Raw genomic sequence first — 19,528 nt, 5'->3', positions numbered from 1 at the left:
ATAAGAAAAATGCTGTTTTTTTTGGGTTGTGGACATACTACAGAGCTGAAACTTGACAGGTACACTTTTTAGACCCCCCAGACACTAAATACAAAAAATGACATGCCTGCCTAAAAAAATGCCCGATAAATGCCTGCAAGAGAAAAAGACAGCCGCAGAGAAGCCGTATTCCTGAAAATATAAGAAAAATGCTGTTTTTTAGGGGTTCTGGACATGCTACAGATCTGAAACTTGACAGGTACACTTTTGTGACCCCCCAGACACTAAATACAAAAAATGACATGCCTGCCTAAAAAAATGCCCGATAAATGCCTGCAAGAGAAAAAGACAGCCGCAGAGAAGCCGTATTCCTGAAAATATAAGAAAAATGCTGTTTTTTAGGGGTTCTGGACATGCTACAGATCTGAAACTTGACAGGTACACTTTTGTGACCCCCCAGACACTAAATACAAAAAATGACATGCCTGCCTAAAAAAATGCCCGATAAATGCCTGCAAGAGAAAAAGACAGCCGCAGAGAAGCCGTATTCCTGAAAATATAAGAAAAATGCTGTTTTTTAGGGGTTCTGGACATGCTACAGATCTGAAACTTGACAGGTACACTTTTGTGACCCCCCAGACACTAAATACAAAAAAATGACATGCCTGCCTAAAAAAATGCCCGATAAATGCCTGCAAGAGAAAAAGACAGCCGCAGAGAAGCCGTATTCCTGAAAATATAAGAAAAATGCTGTTTTTTAGGGGTTCTGGACATGCTACAGAGCTGAAACTTGACAGGTACACTTTTGTGACCCCCCAGACACTAAATACAAAAAATGACATGCCTGCCTAAAAAAATGCCCGATAAATGCCTGCAAGAGAAAAAGACAGCCGCAGAGAAGCCGTATTCCTGAAAATATAAGAAAAATGCTGTTTTTTAGGGGTTCTGGACATGCTACAGATCTGAAACTTGACAGGTACACTTTTGTGACCCCCCAGACACTAAATACAAAAAATGACATGCCTGCCTAAAAAAATGCCCGATAAATGCCTGCAAGAGAAAAAGACAGCCGCAGAGAAGCCGTATTCCTGAAAATATAAGAAAAATGCTGTTTTTTAGGGGTTCTGGACATGCTACAGATCTGAAACTTGACAGGTACACTTTTGTGACCCCCCAGACACTAAATACAAAAAATGACATGCCTGCCTAAAAAAATGCCCGATAAATGCCTGCAAGAGAAAAAGCCAGCCGCAGAGAAGCCGTATTCCTGAAAATATAAGAAAAATGCTGTTTTTTAGGGGTTCTGGACATGCTACAGATCTGAAACTTGACAGGTACACTTTTGTGACCCCCCAGACACTAAATACAAAAAATGACATGCCTGCCTAAAAAAATGCCCGCTAAATGCCTGCAAGAGAAAAAGCCAGCCGCAGAGAAGCCATATTCCTGAAAATATAAGAAAAATGCTGTTTGTTAGGGGTTCTGGACATGCTACAGAGCTGAAAATTGACAGGTACACTTTTTAGACCCCCCAGACACTAAATACAAAAAATGACATGCCTGCCTAAAAAAATGCCCGCTAAATGCCTGCAAGAGTAAAAGCCAGCCGCAGAGAAGCCATATTCCTGAAAATATAAGAAAAATGCTGTTTTTTAGGGGTTCTGGACATGCTACAGAGCTGAAACTTCACAGGTACACTTTTTAGACCCCCCAGATGCTAAATCCAAAGAAATTTTTTATTTTTATTTTTTTTTAATTTTTCCAATAATTGGCTCTCTATCAAAAAATTATAATTTTTAAGAACTTTTTTTTGCGTGATCCCTCTCCGGCATGCCACAGTCCAGGTGTTAGTCCCCTTGAAACAACTTTTCCATCACTATTGTGGCCAGAAAGAGTCCCTGTGTGTTTTAAAATTCGCCTGCCTATTGAAGTCTATGGCGGTTCGCCCGGTTCGCCGGTTCGCGAACATTTGCCGATGTTCGCGTTCGCCGTTCGCGAACCGCGAATTTTAGGTTCGCGACATCACTAATCACCAGTGCCCTGATTACTAAAGGTAAAAAGCATAGGAGAAAAATTTATTTTCAAAATTTACTCGCAGAAAATAAGAAAAACTTTTTTTTTTTTCAAAATGTTCTCTTTTTTTTTTTGTAAAAAATAAAAAACCCAGAGGTGATTACATACCACCAATTGAAAGCTCTGTTTGTGTGAAAGAAAATTATAAAAATTTCATATTGGTACAGTGTAGCATGACCGCGCAATTGTCATTCAAAGTGTGACAGCGCTGAAAACTAAAAATTGGTCTGGATGGGAAGGGTGTTTAAGTGCACAGAAGGCAAGTGGTTAAGGTAGGCTCAGATAAAGAAATCAAAGCAAATTTTATGGGTACAAGGAAATCTAGGTTTTGTTTAACCACATTCCTTAAGCCCCTCCCACTGCTAAGTGATTGTCACGCCCATATTTTACCCTGGCACTCGCCGCAGGTCTTGTCCCTCATTCCAAAATTCAAGTGTTAGGATTGGGGTTGCCACCTCATCCCTTTAAACCAGGACACACAATAATTACACAGGTTGGGCTCTTTCACACGGGCGGCCCGATCAGATCCGCCTGTCAGTTTTTTAGGCGGATCTGATCGGATCCTCCATGCAGCTCTATGGGGCAGCGGATGTCAGCGGAGACACCTCTGCTGACACCCGCTGCCATCCGCATCCGATCCTGTGCTGAAATCTGGACGGATGGAAACCCTATTTTTCCATCCGTTCAGTAATCGGAGCGGAGCGGATCTGATGAGAGTGGACAAGCGGTCCGCTCTCATCCGATTCCCCATAGAGGGCAGCGGGTGCTGAGACACCTCCCTCTCCGCTCTGCAACGACGGAGCTGTCATCCGCCCGGCTCAGCAGGGATCGCGGATCGATCCCCGCTGAGCAACACGGATCCGCCTGTGGAGGCGGACCGTGTGAAAGAAGCCTAAGTGAGTTTAATTACCACCTTAAATTAACCGCTTCCGGACCACCCGCCCCAGTCTCTGTGATCATTTCAAAAAACCAATCCCCCACACAGTTAGAATCACTCCCCATGGCTTACATTTAACCCCTTGATCACCCACAATGTTAACCCCTTTCCTGCCAGTGTCATTATTACAGTAATAGTGCATATTTTTAGCATTATTTACTGTAGTAATGTCACTGGTCCCCCCAAAAGTGTCAAAAATGTCAGTTAGGCGTCCGATCTGTCCGCTGCAATGTTGCAGTCCCGCTAAAAATTGCAGATCGCCGCCATTACTATTAAAAAAAACCAATAAAAATGACATAAATCTTTCCCGTAGTTAGTAGACGTGATCATTTTTGCACAAACCAATCAAAATACGCTTATTGCGATTTTTTTTTTTTTACCAATAAAATGTAGACAAAAACAAATTGGCCTAAAATGTTAAAAAATTTTGATTTTTAATTTTTTTTTTTTTTGGGAATGTTATATAGCAGAAAGTGAAAAATATTGTTTGTTTTTTTTCAGAATTGTCGCTTTTCTTGTTTACAGCACAAAAAATAAAAATTGCAGAGGTGATGAAATACCACTAAAAGAAAGCTCTATTTGTGGGAAAAAAGACATCCGTCGTATTTGGGTACAGCGTCGCACGACCTCACAATTGTCCGCAAAAGTAACGCAGTGCCAAATCGCAAGAAATGGCTTGATCATTAGGGGGCAAATCCTTCCGGTCCAGAAGTGGTTAATGCCTAATGTAAATGATATCAGCCTCAGCACCTGTGTAATTATTAGGTGTCCTGGTTTAAAGGGACGAGGCGGTAACCCTAGTTGGAAGGGAGGCAAATGAGTAGTCCCGGGCGCTGACAACTCTGTAATGATTGTAATCTGTAATCCATATAATCACTCGCACTGAACACGCCCTCTATATGTAGGTCTATAATATCATTCTATACAGCCGGGGTCACTTCTCCATCGAGGAAAGCAGAAGTTGTCCAACACCCGCTAACATGACTGGGCGTGTCTGGGCGGGACTTATATGACCGCCTATCCCTCTATTCATAGGAAGAGGCGTTTCCCTAGCGATGAAAGGACTTGTGTGGGCGGGGTTTAATAAACATCCAAGCCTCTAGTAATGAGAAATAGGGCGTGTCTGGGCGGCGATCACATGATCGCGGTGTCCCATGACCACACCGGTCGGTGTACCTGTAGTTAGTACAGTAAATGATGGAAGGGATGCGGTTGTTTCCCGTGCTGTGTCTGGTTCTGGCTGCTGTCAGCCAGGCGTACCGGCTGTATGAATCCCCGAAGAAGAGGAAGGAAATGCCGCCGCTGGGTGCCCCTGATCTCTCCCCGTACGGCTCTCTGTGGCCGCTTCCCCAGGAGGTGCAACTCTCCCCCATCTACATGTTCATCCCCCCGGCTGAGTTCTCCATAGTCCATGGAGAGGGGTCCACCGCGGGGCCGGAGTGCCTGGTGCTGCAGGATGCCTTCCGAAGGTGAGATCACCCCCCCCCTATATATATATATATATATATATTTAATGTGTGTCTGGTGTACATAGGGGGTGATCACCCCCCCCCAATATATATATATATATATATATATATATATATATATATATATATATGTGTGTGTGTCTGGTGTACATAGGTGAGATCACCCCTGCCTATATATATATATATATATATATATATATATATATATATATATATATATATATATATATATATATATAGGCATATATATAATGTGTGTGTGTGTGTACATAGGGGGGTGATCACCCCCCCCCCCATATATGTGTGTGTTCGATGTACATCTGAGGTGTGATCATCCCCCCCCCCCCCAATATATGTGTGTCTGGTGTACATATGAGGTGTGATCAGCCCCCCATATATCTGTGTGTCTGGTGTACATATATGGGGGGGGGGGTGATCACACCTCATATGTACACCAGACACACATATATGGGGGGGGGGGGGTGATCACACCTCAGATGTACACCAGACACACACATATGGGGGGGGTGATCACACCTCAGATGTACACCAGACACACACATATGGGGGGGGGGGTGATCACACCTCATATGTACACGGATAAAGTGGCAATGTGCAAAAAACTATTTTGTGTCTAAAAATGTAAACAGTCCATAATAGGTGAAAAACAGGTGGTGAATCTTAATGCGGTGTTCCCAGCAGTGTGCTCGTGGTGGGGTGCCAGTGATCCCTCAAGTAAGTAGCACAATCACCAGAAATACCATCATCAGAAATAGAATATCCAGGAACATCTTAGAGGAGGGCCACTGGAGTCCCAGTGGGATACCCAGGACCAGCTACCAGGACCCTTAGAGGGAATAAAGACCATCAGAGGGGTTGCATACCCCTACTAATACCCTGCTCATTACCCCTGTGCGGGTGGGTATTTCTGGTGAGTGTGCTACCTACTTGAGGGATCACTAGCCCCCCACCACTGTACCCACCACAAGCATTTTTTTCTGCACGTTGCCACTTTATCCTGATAGATTCTCTGCACAGTGTCACTTTAGATATTACTTAGGGTCACCTTCATTTATTCATTATATAAGAATATATTTTACTCACTTGCTATTGATATCACTTAGCACTCTCCTATTTACAGATCCTTGTTTTTTGCACCATAGCCTATTGGTAGATCTCATTGGTTATTTATTCTTCACCTTTTTTATTTGGTACCAGCAATACCACAGGACCTTATCCATTATTGTTCAGTCGGTTTGCACTTGAAGGCACCAGTCACTTTATTTATTGTCTTGTCTGGCTTGTATTTAATATTCTATTACACCGTGCTTGCCTTTTACATCATACCTAGCCTCTGCCATCTACCTACCCATCCCTGACTTGTATCTGCCATTTAAATTCATTTATATCCTCACTGCCATCTAGATTAGTCAATTGTTTGTTACTTATATTGCTTACCAATATCAACCATCTATACCAGCACAATTTAGTGTGTTAAGGAAATGCATAGGGTGAATAGATCATTCTGACCCTCCGTGTCACTTCCTGTTATCAGCACACACACGGATGTAAGTCATATAGAAGTGTACGGACCTGTCAGCACTGTCCCTGCAGTCACTGAGAATCCGGGGTAGAATATAGAAGTGTACAGACCTGTCAGCACTGTCCCTGCAGTCATTGAGAATCCGGGGTAGAATATAGAAGTGTACAGACCTGTCAGCACTGTCCCTGCAGTCACTGAGAATCCGGAGTAGAATATAGAAGTGTACGGACCTGTCAGCACTGTCCCTGCAGTCACTGAGAATCCGGGGTAGAATATTGAAGTGTACGGACCTGTCAGCACTGTCACTGAGAATCCGGGGTAGAATATAGAAGTGTACAGACCTGTCAGCACTGTCCCTGCAGTCACTGAGAATCCAGGGTAGAATATAGAAGTGTACGGACCTGTCAGCACTGTCCCTGCAGTCACTGAGAATCCGGGGTAGAATATAGAAGTGTACGGATCTGTCAGCACTGTCCCTGCAGTCACTGAGAATCCAGGGTAGAATATAGAAGTGTACGGACCTGTCAGCACTGTCCCTGCAGTCACTGAGAATCCAGGGTAGAATATAGAAGTGTACGGACCTGTCAGCACTGTCACTGGGAATCCGGGATAGAATATAGAAGTGTACAGACCTGTCAGCACTGTCCCTGCAGTCACTGAGAATCCGGGGGAGAATATAGAAGTGTACGGACCTGTCAGCACTGTCCCTGCAGTCACTGAGAATCCGGAGTAGAATATAGAAGTGTACGGACCTGTCAGCACTGTCCCTGCAGTCACTGAGAATCCGGGGTAGAATATAGAAGTGTACGGACCTGTCAGCACTGTCTCTGCAGTCACTGAGAATCCGGGGTAGAATATAGAAGTGTACGGACCTGTCAGCACTGTCCCTGCAGTCACTGAGAATCCGGGGTAGAATATAGAAGTGTACGGACCTGTCAGCACTGTCCCTGCAGTCACTGAGAATCCGGGGTAGAATATAGAAGTGTACGGACCTGTCAGCACTGTCCCTGCAGTCACTGAGAATCCAGGGTAGAATATAGAAGTGTACGGACCGGTCAGCACTGTCTCTGCAGTCACTGAGAATCCGGGGTAGAATATAGAAGTGTACGGACCTGTCAGCACTGTCACTGGGAATCCGGGGTAGAATATAGAAGTGTACAGACCTGTCAGCACTGTCCCTGCAGTCACTGAGAATCCGGGGTAGAATATAGAAATGTACGGACCTGTCAGCACTGTCACTGAGAATCCGGGGTAGAATATAGAAGTGTACGGACCTGTCAGCACTGTCACTGAGAATCCGGGGTAGAATATAGAAGTGTACGGACCTGTCAGCACTGTCACTAAGAATCCGGGGGTAGAATATAGAAGTGTACGGACTTGTCAGCACTGTCCCTGCAGTCACTGAGAATCCGGGGTAGAATATAGAAGTGTACGGACCTGTCAGCACTGTCCCTGAAGTCTCTGAGAATCCGGGGTAGAATATAGAAGTGTACGGACCTGTCAGCACTGTCCCTGCAGTCACTGAAAATCCGGGGTAGAATATAGAAGTGTACGGACCTGTCAGCACTGTCCCTGCAGTCACTGAAAATCCGGGGTAGAATATAGAAGTGTACACACCTGTCAGCACTGTCCCTGCAGTCTCTGAGAATCCGGGGTAGAATATAGAAGTGTACGGACCTGTCAGCACTGTCCCTGCAGTCACTGGGAATCCGGGGTAGAATATAGAAGTGTACGGACCTGTCAGCACTGTCCCTGCAGTCACTGAGAATCCGGGGTAGAATATAGAAGTGTACACACCTGTCAGCACTGTCACTGAGAATCCGGGGTAGAATATAGAAGTGTACAGACCGGTCAGCACTGTCCCTGCAGTCACTGAGAATCCGGGGGAGAATATAGAAGTGTACGGACCTGTCAGCACTGTCCCTGCAATCACTGAGAATCCGGGGTAGAATATAGAAGTGTACACACCTGTCAGCACTGTCCCTGCAGTCACTGAGAATCCCGGGTAGAATATAGAAGTGTACGGACCTGTCAGCACTGTCACTGGGAATCCGGGGTAGAATATAGAAGTGTACAGACCTGTCAGCACTGTCCCTGCAGTCACTGAGAATCCGGGGTAGAATATAGAAATGTACGGACCTGTCAGCACTGTCACTGAGAATCCGGGGTAGAATATAGAAGTGTACGGACCTGTCAGCACTGTCACTGAGAATCCGGGGTAGAATATAGAAGTGTACGGACCTGTCAGCACTGTCACTGAGAATCAGGGGTAGAATATAGAAGTGTACAGACCTGTCAGCACTGTCCCTGCAGTCACTGAGAATCCGGGGTAGAATATAGAAGTGTACGGACCTGTCAGCACTGTCACTAAGAATCCGGGGGTAGAATATAGAAGTGTACGGACTTGTCAGCACTGTCCCTGCAGTCACTGAGATTTTGAATATAGAAGTGTACGGACCTGTCAGCACTGTCCCTGCAGTCACTGAAAATCCGGGGTAGAATATAGAAGTGTACAGACCTGTCAGCACTGTCCCTGCAGTCTCTGAGAATCCAGGGTAGAATATAGAAGTGTACGGACCTGTCAGCACTGTCCCTGCAGTCACTGGGAATCCGGGGTAGAATATAGAAGTGTACGGACCTGTCAGCACTGTCCCTGCAGTCACTGAGAATCCTGGGTAGAATATAGAAGTGTACGGACCTGTCAGCACTGTCACTGAGAATCCGGGGTAGAATATAGAAGTGTACGGACCTGTCAGCACTGTCCCTGCAGTCACTGAGAATCCGGGGTAGAATATAGAAGTGTACGGACCTGTCAGCACTGTCACTGAGAATCCGGGGTAGAATATAGAAGTGTACGGACCTGTCAGCACTGTCCCTGCAGTCACTGAGAATCCGGGGTAGAATATAGAAGTGTACGGACCCGTCAGCACTGTCCCTGAAGTCTCTGAGAATCCGGGGTAGAATATAGAAGTGTACGGACCCGTCAGCACTGTCCCTGAAGTCTCTGAGAATCCGGGGTAGAATATAGAAGTGTACGGACCTGTCAGCACTGTCACTGAGAATCCGGGGTAGAATATAGAAGTGTACAGACCTGTCAGCACTGTCCCTGCAGTCACTGAGAATCCGGGGTAGAATATAGAAGTGTACAGACCTGTCAGCACTGTCCCTGCAGTCACTGAGAATCCGGGGTAGAATATAGAAGTGTACAGACCGGTCAGCACTGTCCCTGCAGTCACTGAGAATCCAGGGTAGAATATAGAAGTGTACGGACCTGTCAGCACTGTCTCTGCAGTCACTGAGAATCCGGGGTAGATTATTAGGCTGAGTTTACACTGGCAGCAAAAGCCAGTGTTTTAACCACTTGCCGGCCGCCTAACATACGTGTACTGCGGCAGGTCGGCTCTATTACACAAAATGGCGTACTTGTACGCCATTTTGTGCAATAGCCACTAGGGTCGCGCTGCTGGAGGCATGATCACACACGGATTGGACAGAAAGGGAGTCAGTCAGCAGGTCCGGTGGACCCAAAGGCCACCAGCCACCCGGGATCATTCCTGAGAGGCAGTACGGCGGTCTGCCTATGTAAACAAGACAGATCGGCGTTCTGACAGTGGAGTAGATGGAGATCTTGTGTTCCTGCTACATAGGAACACAGATCTCGGTCTTCCCCAGTCAGACCATCCCTCACACAGTTAGCAAGCACCCCCCAGGGACACATTTAACCCTTTTATCGCTCCTGATGTTAACCCCTTCCCTGCCAGTGTCTGTACAGTAACATTGCATAGTTTCTAGCACTGATCACTGTATTAATGTCACTGGTCCCCAAAAAAGTGTCAGGTGTCCGATTTGTCTGCTAAACGCTGATTGCCACCATTACTTTTGGCTAAGATCAAGTGTAGTATCTGTTCTTATCAGTGATCCAGTGTGGGCTCTGTGCCATCATCTGACCTGACCAAGGTTGGGTTGTGGCTATGCAAACCTGCTGGAGTGATGGGGTCTTGGAAGGTTAGTACTGGCTGGAATAGAAACCGGGGTGCCCACAGGCAGTTGGGGCATAGGAGTAAAAAGCTGGAAGAGCTCATTACCTCCTGATTTGAGCAGTCTTTCTTGTCTGGCCATGGGCTGGGAATGAGAGTCTGCAGTGTCTGTGCCTCCTGAGAGTGGTCGCCCTAGGGGTGCTCTTGGTAACACTTGGATGTGGGACCCCACTGTGTGAACTGGCACATTGTCACAGTCACCAATTGCTTATTTTCTGCACTGCGCCTTTTATGGCTGGGCCTTTTGACTAATGTCCGGGGCAATTTTTTGTTGCCAGGCCTCGGGGCCTGTGGGGGAAAAAAAGGACCTATATTTTATTTGGGTACAGTGTCACATGACCACACAATTTTCAGTTAAAATAACGCAGTTCTGTCACAAAAATAATACTGAAGCACCACACACACTACCATCCACTATAAACAAATAAAAACAGTATTTTATTTTCTGCTATAAAAAAAAATTCCAGTAAACAAATTCTTCATAAATTTAGGCCAATATGTATTCTGCTACATAAATCAAAAATATAACAAAATCCCAATAGGCATATACTGATTGGTTGCCACAAAAGTTGTAGCGTCTTAAAACTATGGGATAAATACTTGAATTTAAAAAAAAAAAAAAAAATTTTTGAGTAATGGTGGCAATCAGTGACTTATATCGGGACTGCGATATATTGTGGCGGACAATCTGACACTTTGTAAGAACCAGTGACGCTAAGGCTCAATTCACAATGCCAAGACCTGAAAGTCGCGCAGCTTACAGTGAGACTTTTCAAGGAGACTTCCAGGGGACTGGAGTACTACTTTGAGGCACAAGACAGATAGAAGTCGCCATGAAGTAGTACAGGAACCTTTTCTAAAGTCGGAGTGACTTTATTAGTGCTAATTAAGACAGCTCTCATTGACTAACATGGGATTTTACATGTCGCGCGACTTGGAATCTCACAAGTCTGATCCCAAGTAGTGGCAGTGTGAACTGAGCCTAACACAGGGATCATTGCTAAACATATACACTGGCTGAGAAGGGGTTAAACATCTAGGGTGATCAAATGGTTAAACCTGTGCCTAGCCGGTGTTTTGGTGTATTGTGTGAGGTGTTTTTACTAAGGATGTGATAGATTTTCTTTCCCCGCTGTCAGGATGGAGGTCTGCCTTGTTTACATAGGTAGAGCTCTATCCTGTGTCTGTCCTTGAGGATCGGCGGGTGCCGACAGACATCCATTGGCAGGCACTTACTGATCGGCTTTTTCTAAATGTTCTATAGGGTGGTTAATGGATAATGGATGTGTTCACCTTTTGGAAAATGTTACATGTTCCAGCATCTGCAGCTCTTCAACGCCAGTTATATTGTGCTCCAGTGAGTGCATTCTGTTTTTCCCTACTGTTAAGTTGATTAAAAAAAATAGATTTTGAATCTGAAAAACAAGACTTGTAGGTCTATAACTGCTGCCGGATGACAGTTTGCATGTGACCTGACCTGACCTCAAGCATAGTCACGCTCAGTACCGGGTAGTTTCTGTACATGTCACATGACAGTTATTATTCTCCATTTCCAGGCTAAAAAAACTCAACTTTCCTGTTGTACAAACACAGACCAGTCAGTAACTGTCATCAGACTATGTGGGATTTTCCATTGATCTCTGTGATCAGATGACTTTGCTGTTTTGCTGGTCACAGGTGAAGTGTTGGAACCCACATCCAGTATGAGCTATGTACTGTACATGTAAGGTATACTGAATAGAGTGGCTGAGAAAAGGTTTCTCTGTTTTCTGTCACTTGGCTCATTGCTTTACAGCCTTCAACTAGTTTGCGAAATCTCCAGGTGTGTGCAGTAAATATGAAAGTAAACTGGTTTTAATTGCCTAACCTGCCACAAGTGACACACCTTGGTCAGGGTACAGAGCATGATACGCCAAGTGTTAAAGCAGAACTACACTGAATCCGGGTTCACATTATTGCAGTACAGCAAACCACATCTTATTTGGACAGAAATCACACCGCATTCCTATTAAAATCGCATGCGTTTCTTTGCAGTGCAATTTGAGCCATTCATTTTTTGTGTGGCTCAATTTGCACTGCGAATTTCACCATACCCGCAGGATTGTTTTTCGCACTAGAATGTTCAAACCCATGCAATCCTATTCAGCCAATCGCACTGCTTTTTGCAAACTGTTTTTTGGTAGTCGTTCACATTGACACCCGCTGCGGTTTGCATGAACATGGAGTGATTTGTGATGTGGTACAGGAATCGCTTTGAATCCTGCACTGCATCAGTTTGAATGGGGACTAAAACAAGAAATTATGAGCAGGCAGGTTCTTTAGAGTAGAATAGACATTCTATGCTATAAGGCCCCATTCACACTTGCAAATGGGGACGTTTGGGATTACATGCAGGAAAAACTAGTAAGCGTACCCGGAGATTAATGCTGGGGGCAGCAGTCCCAGTGAAGTACCATTCACTGATCTCCCTTACCTTATAAGAACCTGGAAACTAAGTGTATTACGTCACTTCCAGGTTCGGCTGTCACATTTCTTGAAGGACCGGTAAGCTATCAGGGGTTGAAGTTCCCCGAAGTTTCATTAGAGACCCCTTATGTGATTAGAAACTAAAGTTTTTAGTGAAAAAAGTGGAAAAGAAAGTTACACCTAAAATCCCATCCACTCCAAAAAAAATATTTCTCTATCGTTCAGACAGATGCAGCTTTATAACTTCCTGACCATTGGGTTATGCTGCCTACAGGAGTAGGACACTAGGAAAAAGCTTTACCACGTCTATGGGGCTGTCCCTGCAGGCATAACCCCACACACTCTGCTACAGCCCTCAGTTTGTTTCTGCCTAGTTTAGGAGTTGGACCTAGTTCCCTGATGGGACTTTGATCTTCGCTGTTGTTTTTTGGGGAATTTTTTATGTAGTTTTATTTCTTTTTTAGTAGAGTTCCTGGAGAACTACAAGGAACAGCCGGCTGGGTTTCGGACTGTGGATATTCTACATCCTTAAGGTCTCCCAGCCTGGCCAGCAATATGAGCAGGTTATAGTCCAGCACTAGGCCTCGCCATGACAGAGCTCCGTTGGACGGGGACGAGCCCGGGAGTGGACTGTCTCGCTGGGACACAAACTACTTGGAATGCCCTGAGTCGCAGCACCCCCACCCCAGGTGGGAGGTAGTCTATTCGGAGCGGTGCCCACCTGAAATCGTGGTATGGCAAGTGTCTTCCCCCCCCCCTCCAATTCTCTGGCAGTCTCGGGGTGGACGTGGGCCCCCTCCATGGAGTAGTTGGACCCTCGGGTATCCATCGGTTCCCCTGGCCTCTCGGTTATACCAGGCCCCCCTCAGCTGCTCCCCCTCCCTTAGTAGGTTCCTACCTCTGGGGGGGCGGATATATTGTGGCAATTCTGCGGGGAGGGGCGTTTCCTGGTGGGGTCACCTTCTGGGGACCCTCTGATGCCCTTTGTCTGAGACCCCCCTACGGGGGTCCTGGAGACCGCATGGCGCACTGTGGGGGGGGGGGTTGCAATTTTGCTGTAGCCCTTTTGCTCTGCATTCAAATTTTTCTTCATTGCAGTGCATGGGCAGCCATTTTTTGATAGTTCCCCATAGATATGCATGGGGCGGCCATTTTCTTGGAGTCCAGGATCGCTGGACAGCAAAGTTAGAAACAAAAGACTAGGCATGACCCAGGAGCTTTTCTATTTCTGGTGTTAGATCATTCCTTCTGATGCACAGAACCTTCCTAGAAGCATCTTGATTTGTTTGGTAACGTTTTTTTGGGGTCCCTTGTAGGTATTCCTCACTCATACTGCTAACAAACTGTGTTGGGCTGGGACTGCTATACCGCTAGTGTAACGGTGCAATCGCGTTTTTGCGACTTTTTTAAGGTGACACTACATATTTTTAATTTCAGTGTAAATGGAATCCCAGAACAAAATTTTATCTACAGACCCCCTCAGTGCAGCTGCGGAACCCCCTGGGTCACAACCCCTTTCGGCTTTTACAGCAGTTTTGGAAAGCCTGGTGTCAAAAGTGTATTTGTTGTTAAAAAGTAACGCTAGCCAGAAGCGCCCTTTGCCTCCCTCTGTAGTATCTTCAGATTCTGAGGCAGATATGGCCACCGCAGACGCACCCCACCCTGGTGGCTCTGTGTCATCGCATTCTGATGGTGAAGAGGACATGTCCTCGTCAGCCGCCGTCGCGTGGGAAAGCGCGCATTGGTGAAAGCACTTAGTTTCAGGGCGAGAAACCTTAAAAATGGCGGAGGAGTCTACAGTGTCAGGAACGCAGGTATCTTTAGGCACCCGCAAATCACAGAAATCGGGCAGTGTTTCCCTGCCTGGAACCTTTTGACAATATTGTCAATGAATAGTGGGGGCGCATCAAACACATGTTAGTCGTGCCAAGTGCTTTAACGCTTTTATCCCTTCGCGGATAAGGTTTCCATGCAGTGGACTGCGCCACCAAAAGTGGATCATCCGTTTTCCAGACTGAATAAGTCTACTGTGGTTTGGTGGAAGAATCCCCGGCCTTTACGGACCCTGTTGATAGACGGATTGAGTCTGTCCTGCTATTTACATCTGATGGCAGGTTCCATATTGAAACCAATCTTTGTGACCACCTTGGTGTCACAGACCGTCACTGAGTGGGTGAAGTCACTTAAAGGTGTCTTGGAAAGTGGGACAGCTCTCCTTGGGGCTGATTGAGCTCATGGATCAAATGGCACAAGCCCTGCTGTATATATGTGATGCATCTCTGGATGCGGCTCCACCTGTAGCCAGAGTGTCCGTGGTGGGGATTGCTATAAGACACATTGTGTGGTTAAAGAGCTGGTCTGCAGACCAGGCTTCCAAAAGCTCTTTCTGACCTTCCCGTTACGGGGGAGAGGTTGTTTGGATCCTCACTGGATGAGTTGATCAAAGGCCTTATGGGTAGGAAGAGTACTCTTCTCTCGCAATCCTCTAAGGGCAAGGCACCGCATACTAGACGGGGGCCTTCTTATACTGCTCATAAGCGGCTTTTGCGTGCCTCCGGGTCGCAGGAAAATGGAAAGCCTTTCAGGTCTTCTGGGGGTTCCAAAAAGGACATGGTCAGGTAAACCGAAGACAGGCCAATCTGGATCTGCAGACAAATCCTCATCTGCATGAAGGGGTTCCCTCACCCGATTCTGGGGTGGGAGACGTCTTTGCTTCTTTCCAGAACCGTGAACTTCCTTGTTTCAGGACAAATGGGTTCACTAACTGATCCAATCAGGGTAAAAGATCTAATTCCGGTCTCGACTTTCGGACAGGTTCTTCGCGTCCAATCTGCACCTATCTCCAGACCATTTGAGGGATCTAAGAGAAGGCGGTACAAGATCTGCTGTTGCAAGGGGTAATTGTGCTGGTTCCCTCTCAGGAAGGCTTTCAAGGGTTTTTGTCAAACCTGTTTACTGTGCCCAGGAAGGAAGGCAAAGTGCGTCCAATCCTGGACCTCAAGGCTCTGAACCGTTTTGTATTGGTACTTAGGTTTTGAATGGAGTCCATTGGCATGGTCGTGGCGTCCCTACATCAGGGAGACTTTTTGGTCTCCCATAGATATCAAGGATGCATATCTACACCTCCCTACCTACGCTGGACATCAGCGTTTTCTTCGCTTCGCTATAGGAGAGGAGCATTATTCATTTGGAGCGTTACTCTTTGGTCTCGCCGCTTGGCCCCGGTGTTGGCATTACGGTACCAACGGGGGATTTCGGTACTGGGGCACATGGACAATCTCCTATTGAGGGCGGACTCTCACTCAGCCCTGTTCGGCGACTTGACGATCACAGTCCGAACACTGCAAGAGTTCAGTTGGAAAATCAATTTAAAAAATCCACCCTGACTCCTTCAATGACTTTGAATTATCTGGGCCTGACTCTGGATTCTGCTTTGGCGAGGGTCTTTCTTCCCCCGTACAAGTTGCAGGGGACGATCCGGTTGCTGATGTCAAACAATCTGTCCTCTCTACGAACTTGCATGCAGGCCTTTGGTCTGCTGGTATCAACCTTTGAGGCGGTTCCGTTTGCTCAGTTCCACACAAGAAGTCAAACAAGGATCCAAAAACCTTGGCCACTTTGATTCGCTTGAGTCGCAACTCAGTCTGCTCTTTAGTGGCTTCACTCACCAGCACTACGCTAAGGAAAGTCATTTCTTCCGTTGTATTAGACGGTGGTAACCATGAACGCCAGCCTGTCAGGTTGGGGAGGCTCTGCACCCAGGGATCCTAGACAGTGGAAGAATCCCAAGTTGCTGATAAATATCTTGGACCTCAGAGCGATTTAAGCTTTGCCTGGGTTATTGGACAACTAGTCTGCAAGGTTGTATGGTCCGGATTCAATCGGACCATGCCACGGCCGTGGCGTACATCAGTCGTCAAGGGGGCACCAAGAGTGTCTTAGCAGCCCAGGGGGGGTGGCCGAGATCCTGGATTGGGCGGAGAGGTTTGTTCCAGTTCTCTCTGCCGTGCACATTCCAAGTGTGGAGGACTGGCAGATGGGATTACCTGAGTCGTCGGGTGTTGGATCAGGGGGGGTGGTCCCTGCACCCGAAGGTGTTTCACCTCCTTTGTGTCCGGTGGGGGACACCCGATATCGACCTGTTTGCTTCTCGACTCAGCAAGAGGGTTCAGAGCTTTGTAGCCAGGGCGAGGGATCCTCTGGTTGACACCACAGGCGCACTGGTGGCTCCTTGGGGTCAGTATTGGCTGATCTATGCATTCTCTTTGCTGAAACTCCTGCAAAAGCTTTTTTGCGCAACATGGAGGAGGAAGGGATTCCGGTCATTCTGGTGGCCCCAGACTGGCCATGCCGGTCTTGGTACGCAGATCTGGTAAGGTTGGTCGCCAATACTCAGACTTCCTCTCAGGAAACATCTGCTGTCTCAGGGGCCGATCTTCTATCCTGCTTTAATGGCGTGGCTGTTGAAAGCCAGGTATTAAAGGATAGAGGACTTTCTGACCTTCTGACTGTGATTCCTACACTATTGAAGGCCAGGAAGTCTACTTCCAGGAAGATCTATCATTGTGTGTGGAAATCGTACATTTCATGGTGTGAATCGCTGAAAGTGCACCCTAGCTTGTTTTCAGTAGCTGGGATTTTGGGCTTTCTTCAAAAAGGGCTTGAACAGCGTTTTGGCTTTGGGCACTATCAAAGGCCAAGTGTTGACTTTGGCTGTGTTTTTCCAATGTCCTTTAGCCACGCATGCTGATTCGCACTTTTATTCAAGGGGTGCGTCATATGGTGCCTCCGAGGCGATCCCCACTGCCTCCGTGGGATCTGAATTTGGAGTTATCTGTTCTTCAAAAACCTCCTTTTGAGAACATTAGATTTCTCTGCTGACATTTTTTCTCAGGTTTCCTTTTTGGTGGCGATCACTTCTACCCGCAGGGTGTCTGAATTGGCGGCTTGTCCTGCCGTTCACCTTATCTGGTGGTCCACAGAGATGAAGTGGTACTTCGACCTAATCAGTCGTTTCTTCCTAAGGGGGTTTCTGATTTCCATTTGAATGAAGACATTGTGCTGCCTTCACTCTGTCCAAAGCCCAAGCAACTAGAGCTGCACGATTAATCGTATGAAAATCGCGATCTCGATTCACCCCTCCTGACGATCTAACCCTGAAATATGCTCGATTCTTATGCTCGATTCTTTGCATAGCAGAGAGAACAGCTGTGGGAAAAAAAAAAAAAAAAAAAAAAGCCTCCAACAAACTGCTATCAGCAAAGTCTCCCAGTAACTATAAACAAAAATGATTACATTGTATCTTTTCCTTCCCTCTGCCAGGGAGAAAGGAAGTTTAACCTCTTAAGGCCCCTTTCACACTATTGCAACGCAATTTTGCCGCGATTTCGCGGCGCGATTTTTGCCGCGATTTTGAAAGCATGGGCAAGGCTATATGCCTCAAAATGCATTAAAATCGTGGCAAAGTAGTGCAGGAACTACTTTGAAGTCGGTGCGACTTCAAAACGCACTGATATGAATGGGGCTCATTGAAAATAATGGAAAACGACTTGTCATGCGATTTTGTGGTCCAAAATCGCGGGACAAGTCTCACTAGTGTGAATGGGGCCTAAAGACTGGATCTTTTTCTGACATTTGTTGCTTGCAAGTTAAAATCAGTTTTTTTTTTTTCTAGAAAAGTACTTAGAACCCCCAAACATTTTATATATTTTTTTTTAGCAGAGACCCTACAGAATAAAATGGCGATTGTTGTAATATTTTATGTCACACTGTATTTGCACAGCAGTCTTTCAAACGCAATTCATAGACTTTAATGAATAAAAAAAAACGTAACAGTAAAGTTATCCCAATTTTTTTTGTTACACAGAGAATCGTGAGAGAATCGTGATCTTTATTCCAAGCTAAAAAATTGCGATTCTCATTTTGGCCAGAATCGTGCAGCTCTACAAGCAACCCAAGGAAATTGCTTTGCATTCTCTTGATGCGGTGTAGGCAATTAGAGTTTACCTGGCGGCTTCTGAATCTTTCAGGAAATCTGACTTTGCCCTTACTGAGGGACCTCATAAGGGAATGGCTGAGTCTGCTGTGAACCTATACAGATGGATCAGACAGGCGGTGGTTCAGGCTTATTCACTAAAGGGTCAGGTTCCTCCTTTCCCGGTGAAGGCGCATTCTACTAGATCGCTGAGTGCCTCTTGGGCTTTTCTCCATCAGGCGTCAGTGATGCAAGTTTGCAAGGCGGCAACTTGGTTGCCGTTGCACACGTTTACAAAATTCTACAAGGTAGATGTGTTGGCATCTTCGGATTCCTCTTTTGCCGCAAGGTTTTGCAGGCTGCTATCTAAAGAGAACTTTTCTCTTTGAGGGTGTATTGTTGTTTTTTTTTCTAGGTGAGCTCTAGTTGTTCCTGGTTGAGGGCCTTGTTACCTGGTTGGCTACATTTAGCCTTGGGGAAATTGCGTTCTTTGCGTTGTTGTTTCCCACCCCTCATGCGAATGCTGCATTGGGACGTCCCAATAGTCTACAAGATATGAAGCTGCGTCTGTCAATGAACGATTTTTGACTTGCCGTAAAATCCTTTTTCTCTTACGTCCTCCGACAGTCCCCGCCTCTTCATATTCGTCACATATGGGGTATTAGACTTTGCTCCGAAGGAGTAGCTAGGCAACAGACTATGTTAACATTAAAGCTTTTAACATATCCCACCCTCAAGGGGTGGTCCCCTCAGTCAATACCCTCCTACTTCCTGCAACCATATCTCAGTTTTCAATGTCTAGCTTGTCAGGAGTGGCTGGCTCTCTCTGTGCTGGGGCTTTGTGCCCCAGACTCTTTCTTCTTTTTTGATTTTTTTGTTTGAGTTTTCTCTCTACCTTTACTTAGCTGTTCTTTTTGTCAGCATTAGTTAGTTCTTCGGATGAAGAGGATCATGCGGGCTGGGTCTCGGGCTGATCCCCCTGGTCGCAGGTCGTGGGTCAGTGGCTTCCCAGCCTGCCATCGAGCGTTCAGCCAGGTAACGCTCCTGGCG

At 46.3% G+C, this 19,528-nt stretch overlaps 1 protein-coding gene across 2 annotated transcripts in view; it reads left to right on the top strand.

The window, feature by feature from the left end:
- The first annotated feature begins 4,165 nt into the window (after positions 1-4,165).
- Positions 4,166-19,528, top strand: part of LOC309555440 (beta-hexosaminidase subunit beta-like) — a 110,060-nt gene continuing 94,697 nt past the window's right edge. For both annotated transcript variants that reach the window (XM_082257464.1, XM_082257463.1), the window contains exon 1: positions 4,166-4,458. In XM_082257464.1, the coding sequence (XP_082113590.1) occupies positions 4,184-4,458 (275 nt within the window). In that variant the 5' untranslated portion in view covers positions 4,166-4,183. The remainder of the gene's footprint in view (positions 4,459-19,528) is intronic.

The sequence above is a fragment of the Pelophylax lessonae genome, assembly GCF_965119305.1.
Source record: "Pelophylax lessonae genome assembly, chromosome: 1".
NCBI lineage: Eukaryota > Metazoa > Chordata > Amphibia > Anura > Ranidae > Pelophylax > Pelophylax lessonae.
This window is presented reverse-complemented; position numbering and strand designations above follow the sequence as displayed.